The sequence below is a fragment of the Myotis lucifugus genome, unplaced genomic scaffold (assembly GCF_000147115.1).
Source record: "Myotis lucifugus unplaced genomic scaffold, Myoluc2.0 scaffold_773, whole genome shotgun sequence".
Taxonomy (NCBI): domain Eukaryota; kingdom Metazoa; phylum Chordata; class Mammalia; order Chiroptera; family Vespertilionidae; genus Myotis; species Myotis lucifugus.
The window spans coordinates 2,937-23,319 of record NW_005871821.1 but is presented as its reverse complement, the minus strand read 5'-3'; the positions used below and the strand labels follow the sequence as shown (position 1 = coordinate 23,319).

General features: G+C 40.2%; 2 protein-coding genes across 2 annotated transcripts; one reads left to right on the top strand and one right to left on the bottom strand.

The window, feature by feature from the left end:
* The first annotated feature begins 4,065 nt into the window (after window positions 1-4,065).
* On the top strand, window positions 4,066-5,019 carry LOC102423663 (olfactory receptor 7A17-like). Its single transcript, XM_006106148.1, has one exon. It carries the CDS (start codon window positions 4,066-4,068, stop codon window positions 5,017-5,019), a length of 954 nt encoding a protein of 317 aa, XP_006106210.1.
* Window positions 5,020-14,026: 9,007 nt separating this feature from the next.
* On the bottom strand, window positions 14,027-14,980 carry LOC102423363 (olfactory receptor 7A10-like). Its single transcript, XM_006106147.1, has one exon. The coding sequence runs from the start codon at window positions 14,978-14,980 to the stop codon at window positions 14,027-14,029; it is 954 nt and encodes a 317-aa protein (XP_006106209.1).
* Between the last annotated feature and the right edge of the window lie 5,403 nt (window positions 14,981-20,383).

Here is a 20,383-nt window from a genome sequence, read left to right as displayed (position 1 = left end):
ATATATACTAGAATATAATAGAAGTAATCCTGTTATTTGCAGATTTTTAATATTTCCTACAACTTTTGTGATATCATACTATGTTAGTTCAGTTTTGGCAATATTATTATACTTTAAGTCTTTTTATTCTTTACATATTAATGTTAATTGCATGTAATATTATTATATGTGAGATCATTTTTCTTGAATAATTGGTGTTTATTGCATGTAATATTATCATATTTAAAATAGTTTTTCTTGAGATATTAATGTTTATTGCATGTAACATTATTATATTTAAAATAGTTTTCTTTGAAATAAAAAAGCTGGAAAAAAATAAACGTTGACTCACGCATGCACCATACATATAAAGCTCTTGTTGTTGCCAATCGCAAGCATGTGTTTTGATCTGTCACTGTCGATCGTGAATTTGGTTGTTTTTGTTGACATTCTGAAGCTGAAAGAAAGTGGTGCATCTACAGAATGTGTCTGAAGACCAACTATTGGCACAACGCACCTCTCAAGCTGAAAGAAGTCTGTGTCTCTGCCTGACACTGGGCTCCCATTTAAATTAATTCAAAGAAAGTTTTCCATGATGCCAACCTTTGGGATGACTATTAATAAATCACATGGACAAACTCTAGATAGACTAGGAATATTCCTACCTGAACCCGTTTTTGGACATGGTCAGTTATATGTTGCTTTCTCTTGAGTTCGAAGAACACGTGACATTAAAGTTAAAATACTTCATCAAAGGGAAATTAGTCAAGTGCTCTGAAAGTGTTTTTACTCTTAATGTGGTATACAAGGAGATATTAGAATAATTTTAATCAACTTATCAGTCATTGTATTTATCAATGTTGTTTTTATATCATGTTTTTATTGTAAAACAATCCTAGATAATAAAGGGTAATATGCAAATCGACCAAATGGCAGAAGGACCAGTCTCTATGACATGCACTGATCACCAGGGGGCAGTCGCTCAATGCAGAAGTTGCTCCATGGTGGTCAGTGTGCTCCCACAGGGGAAGCGCTGTTCAGCCAGAATCTGGGCTGACAGCTGGCAAATGCAGAGGCGGTGGTGGGAGCCTCTCCCGCCTCTGTGGCAGCGCTAAGGATGTCTGACTACCAGCTTAGGACCACTCTCTGGGAGTAGCGGGCCTAAGCCATCAGTCAGACATCCCCCGAGGGCTCCCGGACTGCAAAAGGGCACGGGCCAGGCTGAGAGAACCCCTCCCCCCCTCCCCCCCAGTGCACAAATGTCTTGCATCGGGCGTCTAGTAAAAAAGAAATAATAAAATAAAAACAAAAATGCAATACTTTCCACAGTAACAAAATTAGTGTTTAACAATTTTGTCTCTTCATATTTCAGGTCATCTCTGACATTAAACCCATATTAGATTAACTGATGAAAACTTGTCTTTCTATGTAGACTTCACTAGTAGATATACATTTGATAGTCAATTTTTGTCAGTGTCTATAGTAGGAATTGGGGACACTGAGCTGAAGAGCATCATAAAGCCAGGAGACCATTATAAAGCAGAGTAGCAGGTTTGTAGTGTAATTGCCTGACACTTAACTTCTAATTTCCAAGTCATTCATTTGAAAGATAACCATGCTGAATAAACATATGGCCACCTCTGTGACACAGCTATGAGATAAGCACCCAGGCCAACTGGCCCGTGAAGTTCTCCTTATGGAAAGCCCTGGATAACATACATAACTGACCTCATGAGCGACTCTCCTTTTCACTTTTATCATGCTAACACCTGTTCTTAAGTTTTCCACAGCCTGTTTTTGTAAAGAGGCTTTATCAGTAGGGTGATGGTAGCCCCATAAAAGATATGTCTACATTCTAACCCTCATTACCTGTAAACGTGACCTTATTTGAAAAATGGCTCTTTATAGATATAATGATCTCAAGATGAAATCATCTTGGATTATCCAGTTGGACCATAAAACCAATGACCAGGGTCCTTATAAGATATACAGTGGAGAGGCACAGAGAAAAGAAGACCATATGTCTCCTGAGATTGGGGTGATGCAGCCACAAAGCCCAGGGATGCTTGGAGTCAGGTAAAGGAGGAGGTGGCAAGGACTCAATCTCTGGTTTTCAAAACTGAGGTCAAGGGGAAGTTTCTGGGAGGTTCCTGTTTGGATGGGTGTGGTCAGGGACATCATTAAATCTCTGGGTCAGACAATCCTGTGACTCACAGCAGCTCAGAAGCTCATGATGTTATCCTGTCCGTGTGTCCTGCATGAGCACTTACATACCCTGGGGAGATGTTCATTCCAGGGGAGGTGGACCCATCAGTGGGAAGGGAATATGCATCTGGCCCCCAAGGTGAACCCATGAAGACCAAACTGGCAGAAAAGTTGCCTTTTATTTATGGTCCCTTGGTTTCAAGGGAGCTGAATTGCTTAGAGAACTGAGCAACAGTAAAACAGTCCATTTAATGAGGAGCCCTGAGAATTCAGCCTCTGGACCTCCCTCTGCAGACTCACCTGCAGCTCCTTAGCCATGGATAAGAGCATCCTCTCTGTGCCTCTCTAAGATGTTCAACTGCTCTGGAAAACCCGCACCTGACCTGCATTTCTTGCCTTTTTCACATCAATTGTCCAAGGAATGAAGGACCAGTAGAGCCAAATCCAGTGAGTGATGCCATTGGGGTGCCAGAGTGAGCACTGTGGGAAAGCATCGTGGGGAGAAGCAAAGCTTTTAATAACCGTGTCTTCTGGGGGAACAGTCAGGCTGATGAAATAGTGAAAGGGATGGGCTCAAGATCCCACACATTTGGTGTCCTTAGGACTGAAGGGCTTTCTTCCAACGTATTCCTTCTCAGCCCCTTTCTTCTCACCATCTCAGAGCACAATTTCATGGCCTCTCTCCTCCCACAGCACGAACAGACCCTCCCTTCTGTCTGCTCAGCTCTCAGGATTCTGCTTTATTTCCACCTTAGCATTTCCTCTTGTCTGTGAAGCATTGACAGAGTGAGCAGCCTTGCAGAGCAGGAAAGCACTGACTTAGAGTCAGGAGGTGTGAGTTCTAATTCACTCTTCTACAGCTGGTGCCTGATGGACCTGGAACTTTTCTTACATTCTGTGCGTCTTTCTCTCGTCAGCACAAGAGTGAGTATAAGGAGATCTCAGAGAATGCTCACGGAAGAACAGGTGCCATGGATCAAGTGCCCAGGACCAGTGAACCTGGCTCTCTGCTGGGCTCCTCACTCTTATTTTTCCCTCATTAGCAGGAACTGGCCTTTTAAACTGTTCTCGCATTTATTGCATTAAATTCCAGATTATTTTTACTGTGTCCTAAAATAAGACAGGCCTTTTACATTGTGATCAAGCAATTTTTGAATTTTTGCACACAAACACACACACACACACACACACAAACACTTGAACAAAGGGAACCATATACCCTCACTATGTATGATGCACTCTCATATTTTCTTTTGGGCCTTCTTGACTTTCTTCTATTTCACCATTCTGGATTCTTTTTGAGTCTTTTATACCTAAAACCAGTGTCATCTCAGGGCTTTGGTACCGCCTCTTTTCTTACATAATCCTCCTTCCCCAACTAACCTCATGTCACCCCCTCTGTCTTCTTTGAGGTCTCTGTTCAATTGTCATCTTGTTGGCGGGGCTTCCTGAACTCCCAATATAAAATAACACCTATCCACACTCTTTTATACCTACTTTTTATATCTTCACATGACACCATCTAACTTGGTATATGACATATTTCTTGTATATATTCTTTCACTATCATTATATTCTAGGAATTTTGTTTCTGAGTGTCCTGTACACTTTCCCTAGAGGTGGGAAATATTAATAAATATTCCTCAAGTGCATGAAAGCATTTTTCATAAAAACAGTGTAATCCACAACCACCTTGGATACAAAGTTTGAGGAAGACAGGAATATCTAATCAGAGATGTCATGGGGGATGATACATACAAAAAATAAATATTGTTGTTTTATTACAAAATGTAGTAGTAGCGTTTCAATTATGCTTGTAATGGCCATTTGTGTAAAAACTAATCATGTTATTTTTACTTTCCAACTAGTCACTTCCACCCCATGGGACCTGGGAATGATACTCTGATTTCAGAATTTCTTCTTCTTGGATTTTCAGAGGAACCAGCACTGCAGCCCCTCATATTTGGGCTTTTCCTCTCCATGTACCTGATCACTGTGCTGGGAAACCTGCTCATCATCTTGGCCGTCAGCTCAGACTCCCACCTCCACTCACCCATGTACTTCTTCCTCTACAACCTGTCCTTGGTAGACATCTGTTTCACCTCCACCACCGTCCCAAAGATGCTGGTGAACATCCAGACACAGAGGAAAGCCATCACCTATGCAGGATGCATCACACAGTTGTATTTTTTCATATGCTTTGCAGGACTGGATGACTTCCTTCTAGCCGTCATGGCCTATGACAGGTATGTGGCCATCTGCCACCCCCTGCACTACACAGTCATCATGAACCCCCGGCTCTGTGGACTGCTGGTTCTGATGTCCTGGATCATGGGATCTCTGAATTCCTTGTTACAAAGTTTAATAGTGTTGCGATTGTCCTTCTGTACAGACTTGGAAATTCCCCACTTTTTTTGTGAACTTAAAGAAGTGGTCCAACTTGCCTGTTCTGACACCTTTCTTAACAACATGGTGATGTATTTTATAACTGTGCTACTGGCTGGTGGTCCCCTTGCTGGTATCCTTTACTCTTACTCTAAGATAGTGTCCTCCATACGTGCAATCCCATCAGCTGAGGGGAAGTATAAGGCATTTTCTACCTGTGCATCTCACCTCTCAGTTGTCTCCTTATTTTATTGTACGAGCATAGGAGTGTATCTCAGCTCTGTTGCTACCCACAGCTCACACTCAAGTATAGCAGCCTCAGTGATGTACACTGTGGTCACACCCATGCTGAACCCCTTCATCTACAGTCTCAGGAACAGGGACATAAAGAGGGCCCTGAAAAGATTCTTAGGGATGTCAGGTACAAAGGGCACAATCAATCCGGGGTAAAAAGTGCCCTTGATTTTCGGGCTACAGAACTAAAAACCAGAAATTATGATTCTTTTATCACTTTGTGTTTTTTAGACTTGCTCCTTTTGTTTTTTTAAAAACATATTTTTATTGATATTAGAGAGGAAGGGAGAGGGAGAGAGAGAAAGATCAATGAGGAGAGAATAGTATTGATAGGCTGCCTCCTGCATACCCCCTCCTGGTGATCAAACCCACTACCCGGGCATATGCCCAGACCGGAAATCCAATGGAGCTCTCCTGGTTCATAGGTCGACACTCAACCACTGAGAACACAGGCCGGGCCAGACTTGTACCTTTTATACTGTCTTTCAATTTCCTTTGTTTATTTTAACTTCTCTATACAATTTAAGTAATCATTTTATTAAGCTTTCTGCTTTGTCTGTTATATAGACAGTTTTTTTCTTTGTCCTTTTTTAACCTTCACAAAGTTTTTTCCAATCTTGGTCAGAAATAGTGAGAAGTTTTCATTTACTTCACTAGAACATTGATTTCTTAAGAATAATTTCTTCTCAAATGACATATATCATTGTAAAAAATTTGTTCTTGTTTTGTAAGTAGAATAGTAGTAAGTAGTATTACTCATGTAGATAAACTACACTTGGCTACATAATCCACTATATAATTTCATTCCATAAAATCCAAAACCTCAGTTTTCACCATGTGTCCCTCATTCTCTGTACATTGGTACCTTAACTGCTCTTCCTGATATTATAGATTTTATCACTGTTCCCTATAAGTCTCTGTCTATTGATAGTGAGGCAATAGGATAGGGATGCCTGGGCACTGGCCTGGTTCCTACTACTTGTTCCTCAGACCAGAGTCAATGTCCTGGGTGGATGGACTCTTGTGGTCCTTCTTATAATTACAACAACCATCATGGAACTATGAAAATGTAGGGTTTATTACTCACAGTCCTGTACGCCCAAAAGCCACACGGGAAGCTGTGTGTATGCATGTGTGTGTGAAAGAGAGAGAAATGGACTTGGTCTGAAGGATTCTGCCTGTATTGGGGACCAAGGGCAGGAAGGCTATGGTTTTGTGGTTTGCTTTTTAAAAATGTATCTTTATTATTGAAAGTATTACAGATGTCCTCCTTCCCCTCCCCCCACCCCCTCATTGACCTCACTCCTCTTTCCCATCCCCTCCTCAGGCCTTCACCCCACTATTATCTGTGTCCATGAGTTATTCATATATGCATATAGGTTCTTTGGTTAATTCCCCCCATTTCCCTCTGAAGATCCACAGTCTGTTGCATGATTCCATGCTCTGGATCTATTTTGTTTGTCACTTTATTTTGTTCATGGATTTCACAATTAAGTGAGGTTATGTGATACTTGTCTTTTTCTTAGTGACTTATTTCACTTAGCATAATACTCTCCAGGCCCCTCCATGCTATTTTAAAGGGTAAGAGATCTTTCTTTTCCACAACTGCATAGTATTCCATTGTGTAAATGTACCACCATTTTTTTGTCATTCTTCAATGGATGGGCACCTGGGCTGTCCCCAGATCTTAGCTATTGTAAATAACGCTGCTATGAACATAGAGGTACATATATTCTTTCTGATTAGTGTTTCAGACTTCTTAGGTTATATTCGTAGAAGTGGGATCACTGGGTTAAATGGCAGTTCCATTTTTAATTTTTCTGAGGAAACTCCACACTGTTTTTCATAGTGGCTGTATCATCTGCAATCCCACCAGGAGTGTATTAGGGTTCCCTTCCTCCACATCCTTACAAGCACTTGTTAGTTGATTTATTGATAGTAGCCATTATGGCAGTTGTGAGGAGGCACCTCATTGTGTTTTAATTTGCATATCTCTGATGATTAGTGATGTTGAGGATTTATTCATATGACTGTTGGCCATTTGTGTGTCCATCTTTGGAGAAGTGTCTATTTAGGTATTCTGCCCATTTTCTGATTGGCCTGTTTGTCTTCTTTTGTTGAGTTGTATGAGTATTTTATATATTTTGGGTTTGCTTTTTAGCTAAGAGCAGGAATTGAGGCAGAGGAAGGAAAAGCAGGGTCACTCATGTGGTCAGTTGTCTAGGTTACTCAGAGTTTTCAAAGGGGAATTTTATGACATGTTAATTCTTGTGTCAATATGACAGAAATTCTGTGTCTGTGCCTGTGTGTAATTCCAAATGACCTTTGCTCCCTATATGTATCCATTGTCTAATGTGAAGTTTTCCCTTTGCTTGTTTTGAAAATGTTTCTAATTAAAAATAAAATTGTATATATTAATTGTTCCAAAACAAAACAATGAAATCTATAATAATAAAAGCATAATATGGTAATTAAACCAGACATCTGAACGTCTTTCTAGACATCATTCTGGACACCCTTCTGGACGAAGCTGTGGTGGAGGGGGCTGAGGCAGTGGCAGTTAGGGGCAATCAGGCAGCAGACAAGGTGGTTAGGGGTGATCAGGCAGGCAGGCAAGTGGTTAGGGGCGATCAGGCAGGCAGGCAGATGAGCAGTTAGGAGACCGTGGTCCCGGATTGTGAGAGGGATGTCCGAGTGCCGGTTTAGGCCCGATCCCGCAGGGCCTAAACCTGCATTTGGACATCCCCTGAGGGGTCCCAGATTGTGAGAGGGTGCAAACCGGGCTGAGTGACCTCCCCCTCACCCCCGCTGCCGTGCACAAATTTCGTGCACCAGGCCTCTAGTTTAAAATAAAAGAAGAACTTCATGGGTGAAGGCAACATGAGTGCTTATGCAGTAGCTTTGTCATGTACCTAGCAAAATAGTTATTTGTGATGGATGTATTTGAAACAAAAGCTTATTCAAACACACTACTGTATTTTATACCTAATTTCCAGGTTTCAATGATGTAATTAGCTGAGCATCCAGAAAAGCTACCATAGTTACTGGCAAAACTTGTTTATTAAATATCTATCTGCAGGGGGAATCTACTTGGAAATATACATGAGAGATTCAGAGACAGGAAGAGACAGTGAGGTAGTATATATATGACATTCTGAGCTAAAGATGAGGTAAAGCTCCTGAGGCTTCAGAAGGGAGGAAGGACATTGCAGGACAATAAGAAAAAAAGATGTTCAGTAGTTAGAAATTTGCCCTGTCCTATATATAGGTCATAAAATGTTACTAGTATCTCTGATGATAACTCCTATTATTGGCAAGACCCAATAATAAGGGTCTTTAAGCTAGAGGTAAATTCTTTAAGCGAGAGGTAAAAGTTTCTCTTGGACTCCCAGGGTCTCATTGCCTTCAGCTAAAAACAATCAAAGTACATGTCTTGGGGTGACTCATTCTGAACCCTTACAATAGTGACCCAGTTTCATTCTTTTGCCTGTGGTTCTCCAGTTTTCCCAGCACAGTTTATTGGAGACACTGTCCTTTCCTCATTTAGCATTCTTGGTTCCTTTCTCCTAAATTAAGGACCTTATGTGTGTGTGTGTGTTTATTTCTTGGCTCTGTATTCTTTTCCATTGATCTTTTTGTTTGTTTTTCTTCCAGTACCATACTGCTTTCATTACATTAGCTTTACAATATAGCTTGAAATCAGGGAATAGGTTGCCTCCAGCTTTGTTTTGCTTTCTCAGAATTGCTTTGCTTAATCAGGGTCTTATGCAGTTCCACACAAATTTTAAGTTTGTTCTATTGTTGTGACAAAATTACTCTTCAGCCTTCAGGTTTTAAGATAGTGAAATTCTATTTCTAAATGCTACTGACTTGCACATATAAAGTGCCTCACATCCAGCCAGGTTGAGATCTTGTTGTTCTCATAGCTGGTCAAGGTGGCTATAGTAGGGGCCAATCAGTTGCCCCAGGTTGGAATCTGCCTCTGAATGTGGTTGTATAATTGGTTGAACGATATCTTAGAAATAAGAACACTTGTTCAAGCACTGCTTTAGCAGCAGAAGAACGAATACTGATTAGGAGAGCAGACTCGAGCTAAGTAGCCTGTGTTTGTGCCCTAGTTTCAGTACTTACAAGCGGTGTGACCTTGGGCAATTTGCTTAACCTTCCAGTTCCTCAATTTTACTTAATAAAGTTATTGTGTCAGTTAGTGATACTCATGTATCAATTTGCCTCAGTACTCCATAACTTAAAGTGGGAAGCAGGGGTCACTGGGTAGATCCGGTCTCTCTTACGCTTCTGGTCAGGGCAGTGGCTCGGCTGACCTTGGATGAGTCTCTCACACAAGTTTTGGATTGACTGGTGGTAGGCTTGTCTAGTGGCTTCAGCTGGAACATTGGTAGGTTTATTCCAGATGGTCAGGGCTTGTTTACTAAGGTACACAAGCCTTGGCAGAGTTCCAAGAGACAGATGTGTGCAAGGTTCAGAATTAGCACATCACTTCTACCACATAATTCTGGTCAAAGAAACCCATAAGATTGAAGGGGTGGGCAAGCAGACTCAATCTATTATCGGGAGTGGGGGGGGGAGGGTGGTGAAAGTCATATTGCAAAGTGAGAGAATATAAGGAGTCCACTGATAGGGGTCCTTGATGCAATCAATCTTCATCATTGTTAATCTATTCTATTAGTTTTTTTTGGTAAAGGAATTCATGTTGAAATTTTACATTAAGTAGAAGAAAAAAATCTAAAGTCAATTTGGTGATTCTGCTCCATTAACAGATCTAGTGAATTCCCAATTTCATAAAATTGAATCGAAGCCAGAATCTCTTCTCAACCAAACCCTTACCCCCAATGTCTCATTTGCAAGGAAACAGACCTGAGTACCTTTTCCTGATATTCACCAAAGTAACTTTTTCAGACATAAATCAGGGTCTTGTGGCACTAGTTCCCCCTCTGGAATCTGTGATAACATAGTGACACATACCTTGAGTTGGTTTTATGAGAACTAAAATGTTCAACCAGATAGAAACCACTGACTCTCATGAACCACAGTCACATAAACCCCATTCTAGCTAACATTGGATGACTGATGATCACAGCTCCTAAAAGAGCTCATTGTAACACCTGCTCCATCCAATCAGAATATACCAATGTGCTGATCACCCATTGACCCCTACCCCCAATTTCACCCGTTAAAACCAACTGCCAGTAAAGGAACCAGGAGTTCAAGTTTTGAGCACTACCTTTCCCATTCTCCTTGCACGGTGCTACCAATAAAGTGAATCTAATCTCTCCACTACAAATCTCATGTTCAGTGTGTGTGACTCACGTGGGAGCTGGTGGACAAACTCTTCAGTTACAGAAGTAAATGTGGTTCTGACTTTGAGGTCTTTGTGCGTTAATATAGGAAATGTAATTCGTTACTAAAATTAAGGTCAACCTTCTACGTTACATCATTGTATCTAAATCTCTAAGTTATTTTAGTTTCATATTAATTGAATCATTCATTCTTTAATTGCTATTGTCACCAAATTTCTTTAAAATTTTCTTTCAACATTAAAGGTGAGAATATTAGTGTGTGTGTTATGTCTTTGTGTGTTGTGTTCATTTGAAAGACAATCACGTACAAATGTACATACATGTAGACATACCTACACTTCTTACTTATGGAAGCGTTATTAGACATACTCTATGTTTAAAAATATTTTATTTATTTCTACCAGTATTTACCAGAATTAGGTTTATTATTCCACATCTCCAGCAGAATTAAGGAAACAGAGGACCAGGCTAATTACATTTTTAACAATTTATAATGAAGATAGTAAAACTTTTGTGTGTTTTTGAGTTATGTATATGAACCTATGCAGTATGTACTCTTTTTTAAAATTTTGTTTTATTGCTTAAAGTATTACAAAGAGTAGCACATGTGTCTCCTTTTTTTCTCCTCCCTTGACCTTCCCCCAGGCTCCCCATCCCCCAGTGTCTTGTGTCCTTTGGTTATGCTTATATGCATGCATACAAGTCCTTTGGTTGATCTCTTACCACCCCACCCAACCCTCCCTGGCCTTCCCGCTGTAGTTTGACAGTCTGTTCGATGTTACTCTGCCTCTGTATCTATTTTTGTGCATCAGTTTATAATGGTCTTTATTATCCATAAATGAGTGAGATCATGTGGTATTTTTCTTTCATTGACTGGTTTATTTCACTTAGCATAATGCTCTCCAGTTCCATCCATGCTGTGGCAAATGGTAAGAATTCCTTCTTTTTTACAGCAGCATAGTATTCCATTGTGTAAATGTACCACAGTTTTCTAATTTTTGCATAACAGCAGAATTAAGGAAACAGAGGATCAGGCTAATTACATTTTAACAATTATATAACAAAGATATTAAAGCTTTTGTGTGTTTTTTTGAGTTATATATATATATGAACCTATGCAGTATGTACTCTTAATTTTTGTATAACTCTTTAATTCCGAAATATTCCTGTTAACTATGTTCAGTTTATTTTATATTATTATACTCCAATAAATTATTTTAAAAATTTCTTAGAACCAATAAACAGGTTCAATAATGATACAAAATCAATATATAATAATCATTTGCATCTATATGAACAGTTAGAAGAGAAATTAAGAGAAGAATTTCATTTCTAATTGCATCAAAAAGAATTAAGTACCTAGAAATAAACTATAAAACATTGCTAAAAACATTGAAAAAGGCACAAATAAATGGGAAGATATTCTGTGTTTAAGGATATTCTGTGTTTAATATTGTGAATGTCCATACTATTGTTAAAGAGAAAACCACAGGCCCAAAATGGCATCACTCCAGTTAAAAATCCATGATGCTAAATCTAGATTCCATACTGGATTTAATGGAAGTTTCCACCTCTCCCAGAAGCTTAATTTTAATCAACCAGCCATGAATTTCTGGTCAAGAACCAGTAAGGTAATTTGTCACGTGGGCCCTCCCCATCCCCCACAGAAAGAAGAGGGGATCTGTCTGATAGAAATTCTTTCTCTCCTCTTCCCCCAAATAAAGGATGTTATGGTCCCCAAATAATCCTTTTTTTCTCTGTTTTTAATAGCTCCTTTGTCCCTCCCTATTTCCTATAAAAACCTTCTATTTTGTACACCCCTCTGAGCTCCCCGTTAGTTGCCAGATAGGAACCTTTACCACTCCCTTAAAGAATTTAAATTTTGAGTCTTGCCAATAATAAGAGTTATCACCAGAGATAACATTTTATGACCTATATCGAGGGCAGGGCAAATTTCCAATTACTGAGCATGTTTTCTTCTTATTGTCCTACAATGTCCTTTCTCCCTTCTGTAGCTCCAGGTGCTTTACCTCATCTTTAGCTCAGAATGTCATATAAAGGGTACCTCGCTGTCTCTTTCTGTCTCTGAAGTTCTCATGTATGCTTCTAAGTAGATTTCACTGGGAGAGAGATATTTGATAACCAAGTTTTGCCAGTAACTATGGTAGTTATGATTGTTCCCTATAAATCTCAGTCTATTGATAATGATGCAATAGGGTAGGAATGCCTGGGCACTGGCTTGGGTCTTACTACTTTTTCCTGAGACCAATCCCTATGTGACCAGATGGACCCTTGCGGTCCTTATTATAATTGCAACAATTGGACCCTCAGCTAAATAAGACAGTAAAACTTGGAAATTATGTATGAAATACAGGTTCAAGTCCTCGTCATGTCTTGCCCAATTTATTGCTGTAGCCCACTCTGGCCTTCCCACTTCAGATCATGCTCCTTGTCACTGCTACTACATAAGCACTCATGACGCCACCACCCACGAAGTTCCCCTTTTATTTTTAACTAGAGGCCCAGTGAACAAAAATTTGTGCACTCGGATGGGGTCCCTCAGCCTGGCCTGTGCCCTCTTGCAGTCTGAGACCCCTCAGGTTATGTCCACCTGCTGGCTTAGGCCCGCTCCCCGGGGGATCAGGCCGAAGCTGGCAGTCAGACATCCCTCTGGCAGTCCAGGAGCCCTCGGGGATGTCCACTTGCTAGTGGGGGAGCAGGCCTAAGCTGCACCCGGACATCCTTAGTGCTGCTGAGGAGGTGGGAGAGGCTCCCGCCACCACCAATGAGCTGGCAGTCATCAGACTGGCTTGTGGCTGAACAGAACTCCCCTTGTGGGAGCGCACTGACCACCAGGGGGCATCTCCTACACTGAGTGTCTTCCCCCTGGTGGTCAGTGTGTGTCATAGTGATCAGTCATTCTCAGTCATTCTGCTGTTAGGGTCAATTTGCATATTACCCTTTTATTATATAGGATTTGATTTGGAACTTGAAATATATGCAATTTTATTTTTAATTAGAAGCAACCTCAATACAAGCAAAGGAAGGAAGTTCACATCAAACAATGGATATATCTAGGAAGCAAAGTTTATTTGGAATTAAACACAAAATTTTTGTGATTTTTACACAAGATTAACATATTATAAAATTCCCCTTGTAGAAAACCCTGAGTAACCTAGATAACTGACCACAGGGGTGAGCCTGCTTTTCCTTCTCCTGCTCTAATTCCAACTCTCGTGTGTGGTATTTGGGCATGCTGGACCTGTGAGTAATAAAACTTACATATTCATAGTTCCATGATGGTTGTTGAAATCATAAGGACCATAAGGATCCATCTAGTCACAGCATTGACTCTGGTCTGTGGAACAAGTTGTAGGACCCAGGCCAGTGCCCACACATTCCTATCCTATTCCATCACTATCAATAGACTGAGACTTATATGGAACAATCATAAAATCTACAGTATCAAGAAGATCAGTTAAGGTACTGATGTACAAAGAATGAAGGACACATGATGAACACAGAACAAATTACTTACAATGATATAAGTCATTTGAGAAGAAATTATTGTTAAGACATCAGTGTTGCCAATGAATTAAATGACAACTTCCAAACATTTCTGATCTAGGTTGGAAAAAACTTTGTGAAGGTACAAAAAATGACAAAGGGAACAACTGTCTATATAACAGGCAAAGCAGAAAGCTTAATAAAATGGTTACTTAAATTGTATAAAAGAATTGAAACAAACAAAGGAAATTCAAGGACAGAATACAAGGAATAAGTTTGAAAACTACAATCTGATGAAAGAATCTCAATTTTTGGTTTTGAGTCTTGGAGGACTTTTTCTACCTCAGGATGATTGTCCCTTTCGTACCTGCCATCCCATAGAATCTTTTCAGGGCCCTCTTTATGTCTTTGTTTCTCAGACTGTAGATGAAGGGGTTCAGCATGGGTGTGACCACAGTGTACATCACTGAGGCTGCTGCACTTGAGTGTGAGCTGTGGGTAGCAGCAGAGCTGAGATACACTCCTAGGCTTGTTCCATAAAATAAGGAGACAGCTGAGAGGTGAGACGCACAGGTAGAAAATGCTTTATACTTCCCCTGAGCTGATGGGATTGCACGTATAGAGGACACTATCTTAGAGTAAGAGTAAAGGATCCCAGCAAGGGGACCACAACCCAGTAGCACAGATACAAAATACATCACCATGTTATTAAGAAAGGTGTCAGAACAGGCAAGTTGGATGACCTGTTTGAGTTCACAAAAAAAGTGGGGAATTTCGAAGTCCATACAGAAGGACAATCGCAACACTATTAAACTTTGTAACAAGGAATTCAGAGATCCCATGATCCAGGACATCAGAACCAGCAGTCCACAGAGCCAAGAGTTCATGATGATCATATAGTGCAGGGGGTGGCAGATGGCCACAAACCTGTCATAGGCCATGACGGCTAGGAGGAAGTCATCCAGTGCTGCAAAAAGTAAGAAAAAATACATCTGTGTGATGCAGCCTGCATAGGTGATGACTCTGCTCTCTGTCTGGATGTTCCACAGCATCTTTGGGACGGTGGTGGAGGTGAAACAGATGTCTACCAAGGACAGGTTGGAGAGGAAGAAGTACATGGGTGTGTGGAGATTGGAGTCTGAGCTGACGGCCAGGATGATGAGCAGGTTTCCCAACACAGTGATCAGGTACATGGAGAGGAAAAGCCCAAATATGAGGGGCTGCAGTGCTGGTTCACCTGAAAATCCCAGGAGAAGAAATTCTGAAATATGGGTATCATTGTTTCGTCCCATGTGGTGTAGGTGACTAGTAGAAAATAAAAAAATAGCATGATCATTCTTAAATCATTGGCTATTACTAACATAATTGAAATGCTACAATTATACTTTGCAGTAAAGTAATCAATATCTATTTAAGACACACACCCTAACCCATGACATCTCTGATTAGGAATTTCTGTCTTCCTCAGACCTTTTCCCCAAGGTGGCCATGGACTATACAGGTTTTTTTTGTCATTGTTGTTCGTTTGTTTGTTTTAAAATCTTTATTATTGAGAGTATGACAGATGTCCCCCCTTTTCAAATTCATTACCCCCTTTAACCATCCCACTGCAGGCCTTCACCGTCTTATTGTCTGTGTCCATAGGTAATGCATATATGCATATAAGTTCTTTGGTTCATCTCTTCCCTTCTCTTCCCCCTTCCCTCTGAGATTCATCAGTCTGTTCCATGTTTCTATGCCTCTGGTTCTATTTTATTCATCAGTTTATTTTGTTCATTAGATTCCATGTTCATTTATCTTGATTTTAGTTTCAATTATTAATAGATAGGTTTTTATTGCCATTCTATTCTTCATATTTTCTATCTTTTTCTTCTCCTCCTTTTTTCCCTCCCATCTTCTTCCTCTTCCCCCTCACCCTCCTCCTCATTATTCTTTTCCTTCCTCCTGTTTTTCTTCTTCTTTAGAATACCCTTCAACATTTCCTGTAATACTGTTTTGGTGGTGATGAACTCCTTTAGCTTTTTCTTGTATGTGAAGCTCTTTATTTGACCTTCAATTCTAAATGGTGGCTTGGCTGGGTAAAGTATTCTTGGTCATAGGTACTTGATATTCATCACTGAATATTTCTTACCTCTCCCTTTTGGCCTGCATGTTTTCTGTTGAGAAATCAGCTGAGAGTCATATGGGTGCTCTCTTGTAGGTAACTTACTGTTTTTCTCTTGCTGCTTTTAAGATTCTCTCCTTGTCTTTTTCTAAAATATGTATTTTTATTGATTTCAGAGAGGAATGGAGAAGGAGATAGAGATAGGAACATTAATGATTAGAGAGGATCATTGATCGGCTGCCTTCTGCACACCCCTTACTGGGGATCAAGCCACACCCCAGAAATGTGTCCTTGACACTTCAGTCCTGGGTCCATGCTCTATCCACAGAGCCAAAGTGGTTAGGGCTACAGCTTAATAATTGTTAATATCCTCACCAGATGATGAGGATTATAGTATCCAACAGCCTATGACGGTGGACAGATAATCAATATACTGTATATAAAGAACTTGGTGTACTTCCTTCTTGTGGGTAAATGAATGGTTACCACTCTGATGGGATGAGGCTGATTATTTTCTTCCTCCTCTCAAATGTCTTTATTGCTCCCTAACATCTCGGTCTCCAATTCCACAGACATATTTCAGTTCCCTGTCATCTCTCCCATCTAACAGGCAGACACCCCGTTAGCCAAATATTCACATTGACTCAGAGAGAACTTTAAAGCTGATCATCGAACTCTCTGATTTAAATTCCTTCCCTAGTGATACCTCACTGGAGATAGAAGCCAAAATTCTATAGCTTCAATCATGAGTGTCTGTGAACTTTCAGCCAGCTCCACCCTCACAGAGCCCTGGCCTCCCTCACACTGGTCTCCTAAACATTGAACTGAGTCCACTTCACCTGACACCTCAGCTTCAGGGCTCAGGGCCTTTATGGGATTGCTTTCCTCTGCTTGGGGTCTTCCCACTGGTCTTTTGAAAATTTTCACCCCCTCTCCACCCTCCAAATTCCAGCTCCTTTTTCAGAGAGACTGGATCCTCTCCTTCATGAACCTTTTCTTTTTCTAAGATTAGCACAGGAAAAGGTCACTTTCTCATGCTCTTAATCTAAGTGTTAGGGCACCCATGGTGACATTTTTGTTTAATCCCATGTCTTTGTTCCTTGCTAGACTGTGAGTACCTGAGGCATATAGCATGTTATACAAACACCTACTGTCCCTCCAGATTTAGTTTAGTGTGGCTGATAAACGTGTATTCTATTACAGGATTCTATGAAGTTAGGTGTGGAGGACATGCTTGAGGAATGTTCTCTATGTTCTGAGATCAGGAGCCCTTTGCAGATTACAGTTGTAAGAATGAAATAGAATGGAATCAAGGAGGCACAAAAGAAAGCATTAGAGTGTGCCATACACAGTGAGGGTACATACATAATCATTTCATGTTTCCCTTTTTTTCTCGTGTGTATGTGTGTGTGTGTGTGTGCGCAAAAGTGCTGAATCACAATGTAAAAGGCATGTCTTATTTTGAGACACAGTGAAACAGATCTGGAATTCAACACAAGAAATGCAAGAACTGCTTAAAAGGCCATTTACTACTAATGAATGAAAAGTACTAAGAGTGAAGAGCCCAGCAGAGAGCCAGGTGCAGAGAGAAGAGGGAGCCAGCATGGGTGCTGAAGTTTCCTCGGACTCAAGGAACCACACACAGACTGGACCTTCACTGGGCCTCTTGCCTCATCACAGCGTCCTCCCAGCCTCTGATCTAATGGTGATTCCTGCACCTATTCCATGTTTATTAGATCACTCTGGTGTTTATATGGCTCAATAGCATCTTTCTTTGCTACTTTTGGCTTTGAATTTTGATCTCTTTTGTGACACAACTGATGGGTGGGCACTGGTCCTGGTTCTGTTCCTTGTCAACTTATGAATCATCCCCGAACATTTTTTATAAAATCCTGCTTATGCCACAACAATTGATCCCCTTTCTTCACATATTTATCCCTGAGAATATGATGTCATAGCACACTTATTTCACTGTACTGGGCCTTCTTTGTATAATGTGAGGTCAAATGAGCAGGTAGCTCACTGATTTTGTTTATTTATGTAGTTTTATTAATTTGTGTTTTCATATAAAAAAGTTAAGGTATAGAATATTCATAATATAAAAATGGCAGGGAAAATAAACATAGTTAAATATTGTGTATTCAAATAATGGCATTAATAAAATTGAATAAAATTATAAAACTAATTTCAAAAAAAAGCAATGACCCCCCCCAAAAAAAACCCCCACCACATTTTAATTACATCAATATGGCTCTCCAGTTCTAGATATATGTGCAGGATGTGGAAAAAAGCACACAAAAATATAGTTTTAAAAGGCAGTGAAGAAAGCAGTATCTACAGGTATAATTTCTCCCTATGTAAACATAAATAGATTATGCTTAGAAAATAGATAGAAAAGATCATTAATTGAATGTGAAAGAACGTGTTTGCCAAGTTGAAAAATGTAGAACTGTTTATGTTTAAAAGTAATTGGTGAAGACACAATATGACAGACTGATAGAATTGACCTCACAAAATTAATACATTTTCATCCATTCCCCTAAATCCATCTATACATATATAAAGGAATTCTATGCCAAACAGCAATGTTTTTAGGAGGAAACTAATTTAGCATACAAAATGTATTAACTGTATACTCGCCCACCTAGCACACAGGTATGGTAGTCTCTCAGCTCTGAGCTGGCCTGGTTAGGCTCTCAGGTTACCTCAGGGGGAAATTCTGGGATGCATTCCTTGAATCTTCCCACAGCTTGTGCTGCACTTACAGACTCACCTGGATGGGGTCTCTGAAAGGAAGGTCTCCTTGTAGAAGTCTGAATTGCTTCCTGGATGGTTAATGTTGGAGACTGAAGCTCTGTTCTCAGACAAAAGAGCAGGAAGGAGTCAAGCACTAGTTCCAGAGTCAGACTTAAGACTCCAAAAGAAACAAATATGTTCTGTTCCAGCCTAACGTTGCACATGTTGTGAGTCTGCTGCAGAGAAGATATTACTCCTCCCTTTTACTGCTCATTAGATGCTGTTTGCATTGTTGCTCCCACCTCTGAGCACCTGGTTTCCCTGTGGGACACATTGGTCTGAACAGAACGGAAAAATTTCCTGCCTATTCTTTGTTCCCAAGGGACCTGGTTAGAAGTTAAGTGAACCCTGTTTTTGTTACTCCTTCTCCATGACCCTCTTGAGGTCTCATCTCCCAGCACCTTTCCCAACATTGAATTACATTTTCTCTAAAGTCCAAGACTGAGGAAACTGGCTTGACTAGGAACTTGGATTTTCAAAGTACTGACCTGTCGTGGGGCACAACCCATGATACCTCCAGAAAATTGCTATTTCTCTCTTCAACAAGGGAGAGAACTGTGTGACTTCGATGTAAAGCTTGGGCACCACCCTCCTTGGGTTCATGACACCTTTTCCAAATCAATGAGAAATTTCATACTTATATCAGAAGATAAGAGCTGCTACTTAGTCCCACATTATAAGACCTTTGTTAATTATGAGACATAATTATATAATTTAATGCTATCCAATCTGAGTTTAGTACCTTATATGCATTGTTCGATTTAAATTTTTATAAAAGTTCTCTCTCTGAAGTGATACAATTTTGACCTTCATTCTCCATTGCAGAAGTGGGGCTTGAAGAAGTTTAGTGACCAACCCAAAATTATAATCAGAGTAAGGAATAGGTTTTGACTAGAATGTGTCATGATGCTTTCAGTTCTCAAACTGTGCAGTGGTTCCCAAAGAGGGAATATCTGAAGGTAGACTGGTAAATACTTGCAATACCCAACACAAATAATTATGTCATATTTAGAAGGTTAAAATTCCTAGTCTAGATGAGACCTTCTCCAACTTCACAGTGCATATTATTGACTAAAAAATATTATTGCCTAGGTGTTTCACCACCAAGAGGATTTATTCAGGAAAAAAGAAAGTATTGTAACCCATGCATGTAGATATGACAAGCCACATGCACACTCTAGCCTGTGTGCCAAGATGGAGGGGTACTTATGGAGGCGGAAGGAAGAAGGAAGGGGCAGTTAGAACCATGGGGTTTTATAAACATAGAGTTCCTCTTGTAGGGCTCTCACAATTACATACAATGTGAGAAATTCCATTAGTGCTATCCCCTCCCATAGACCCTCATGACTGGTTATGTTTGCTTAAATTGCTGTTAGTCTTCATCAATATGAATCACCCACGATACTAGTTCAAGTTCAAATACTGATTCAGGAGATGCTGGTGGGCCCAGGATATCTGCATTTCTCATAAGTTCCAGGAAAATGCTGATTTTGCAGTCCTGGTCTGAGGACCACTCTTTGAGTAGCAAGTTTTGGTCCTGTTGTGGAGTAAGGGGTAGGTAGTTGTAGGCCATCTTCACCAAAAATTGTGTTTGCTTAAGAATTTGAATGAAAGATATACAGTCATGCACTGCTTAACAAACAGGGACATGTTCAGAGAAATGCATCCATAGGCGATTTTGTCATTGAGTGTGAATCAGAAAGTGCACTTATGCAAACCTAGATGGTATAACCTTCTACTTCCCTAAGCTATATGGTATAGCCTGTTGTTCTGTAGGGGCGGAGAAATAATTTAA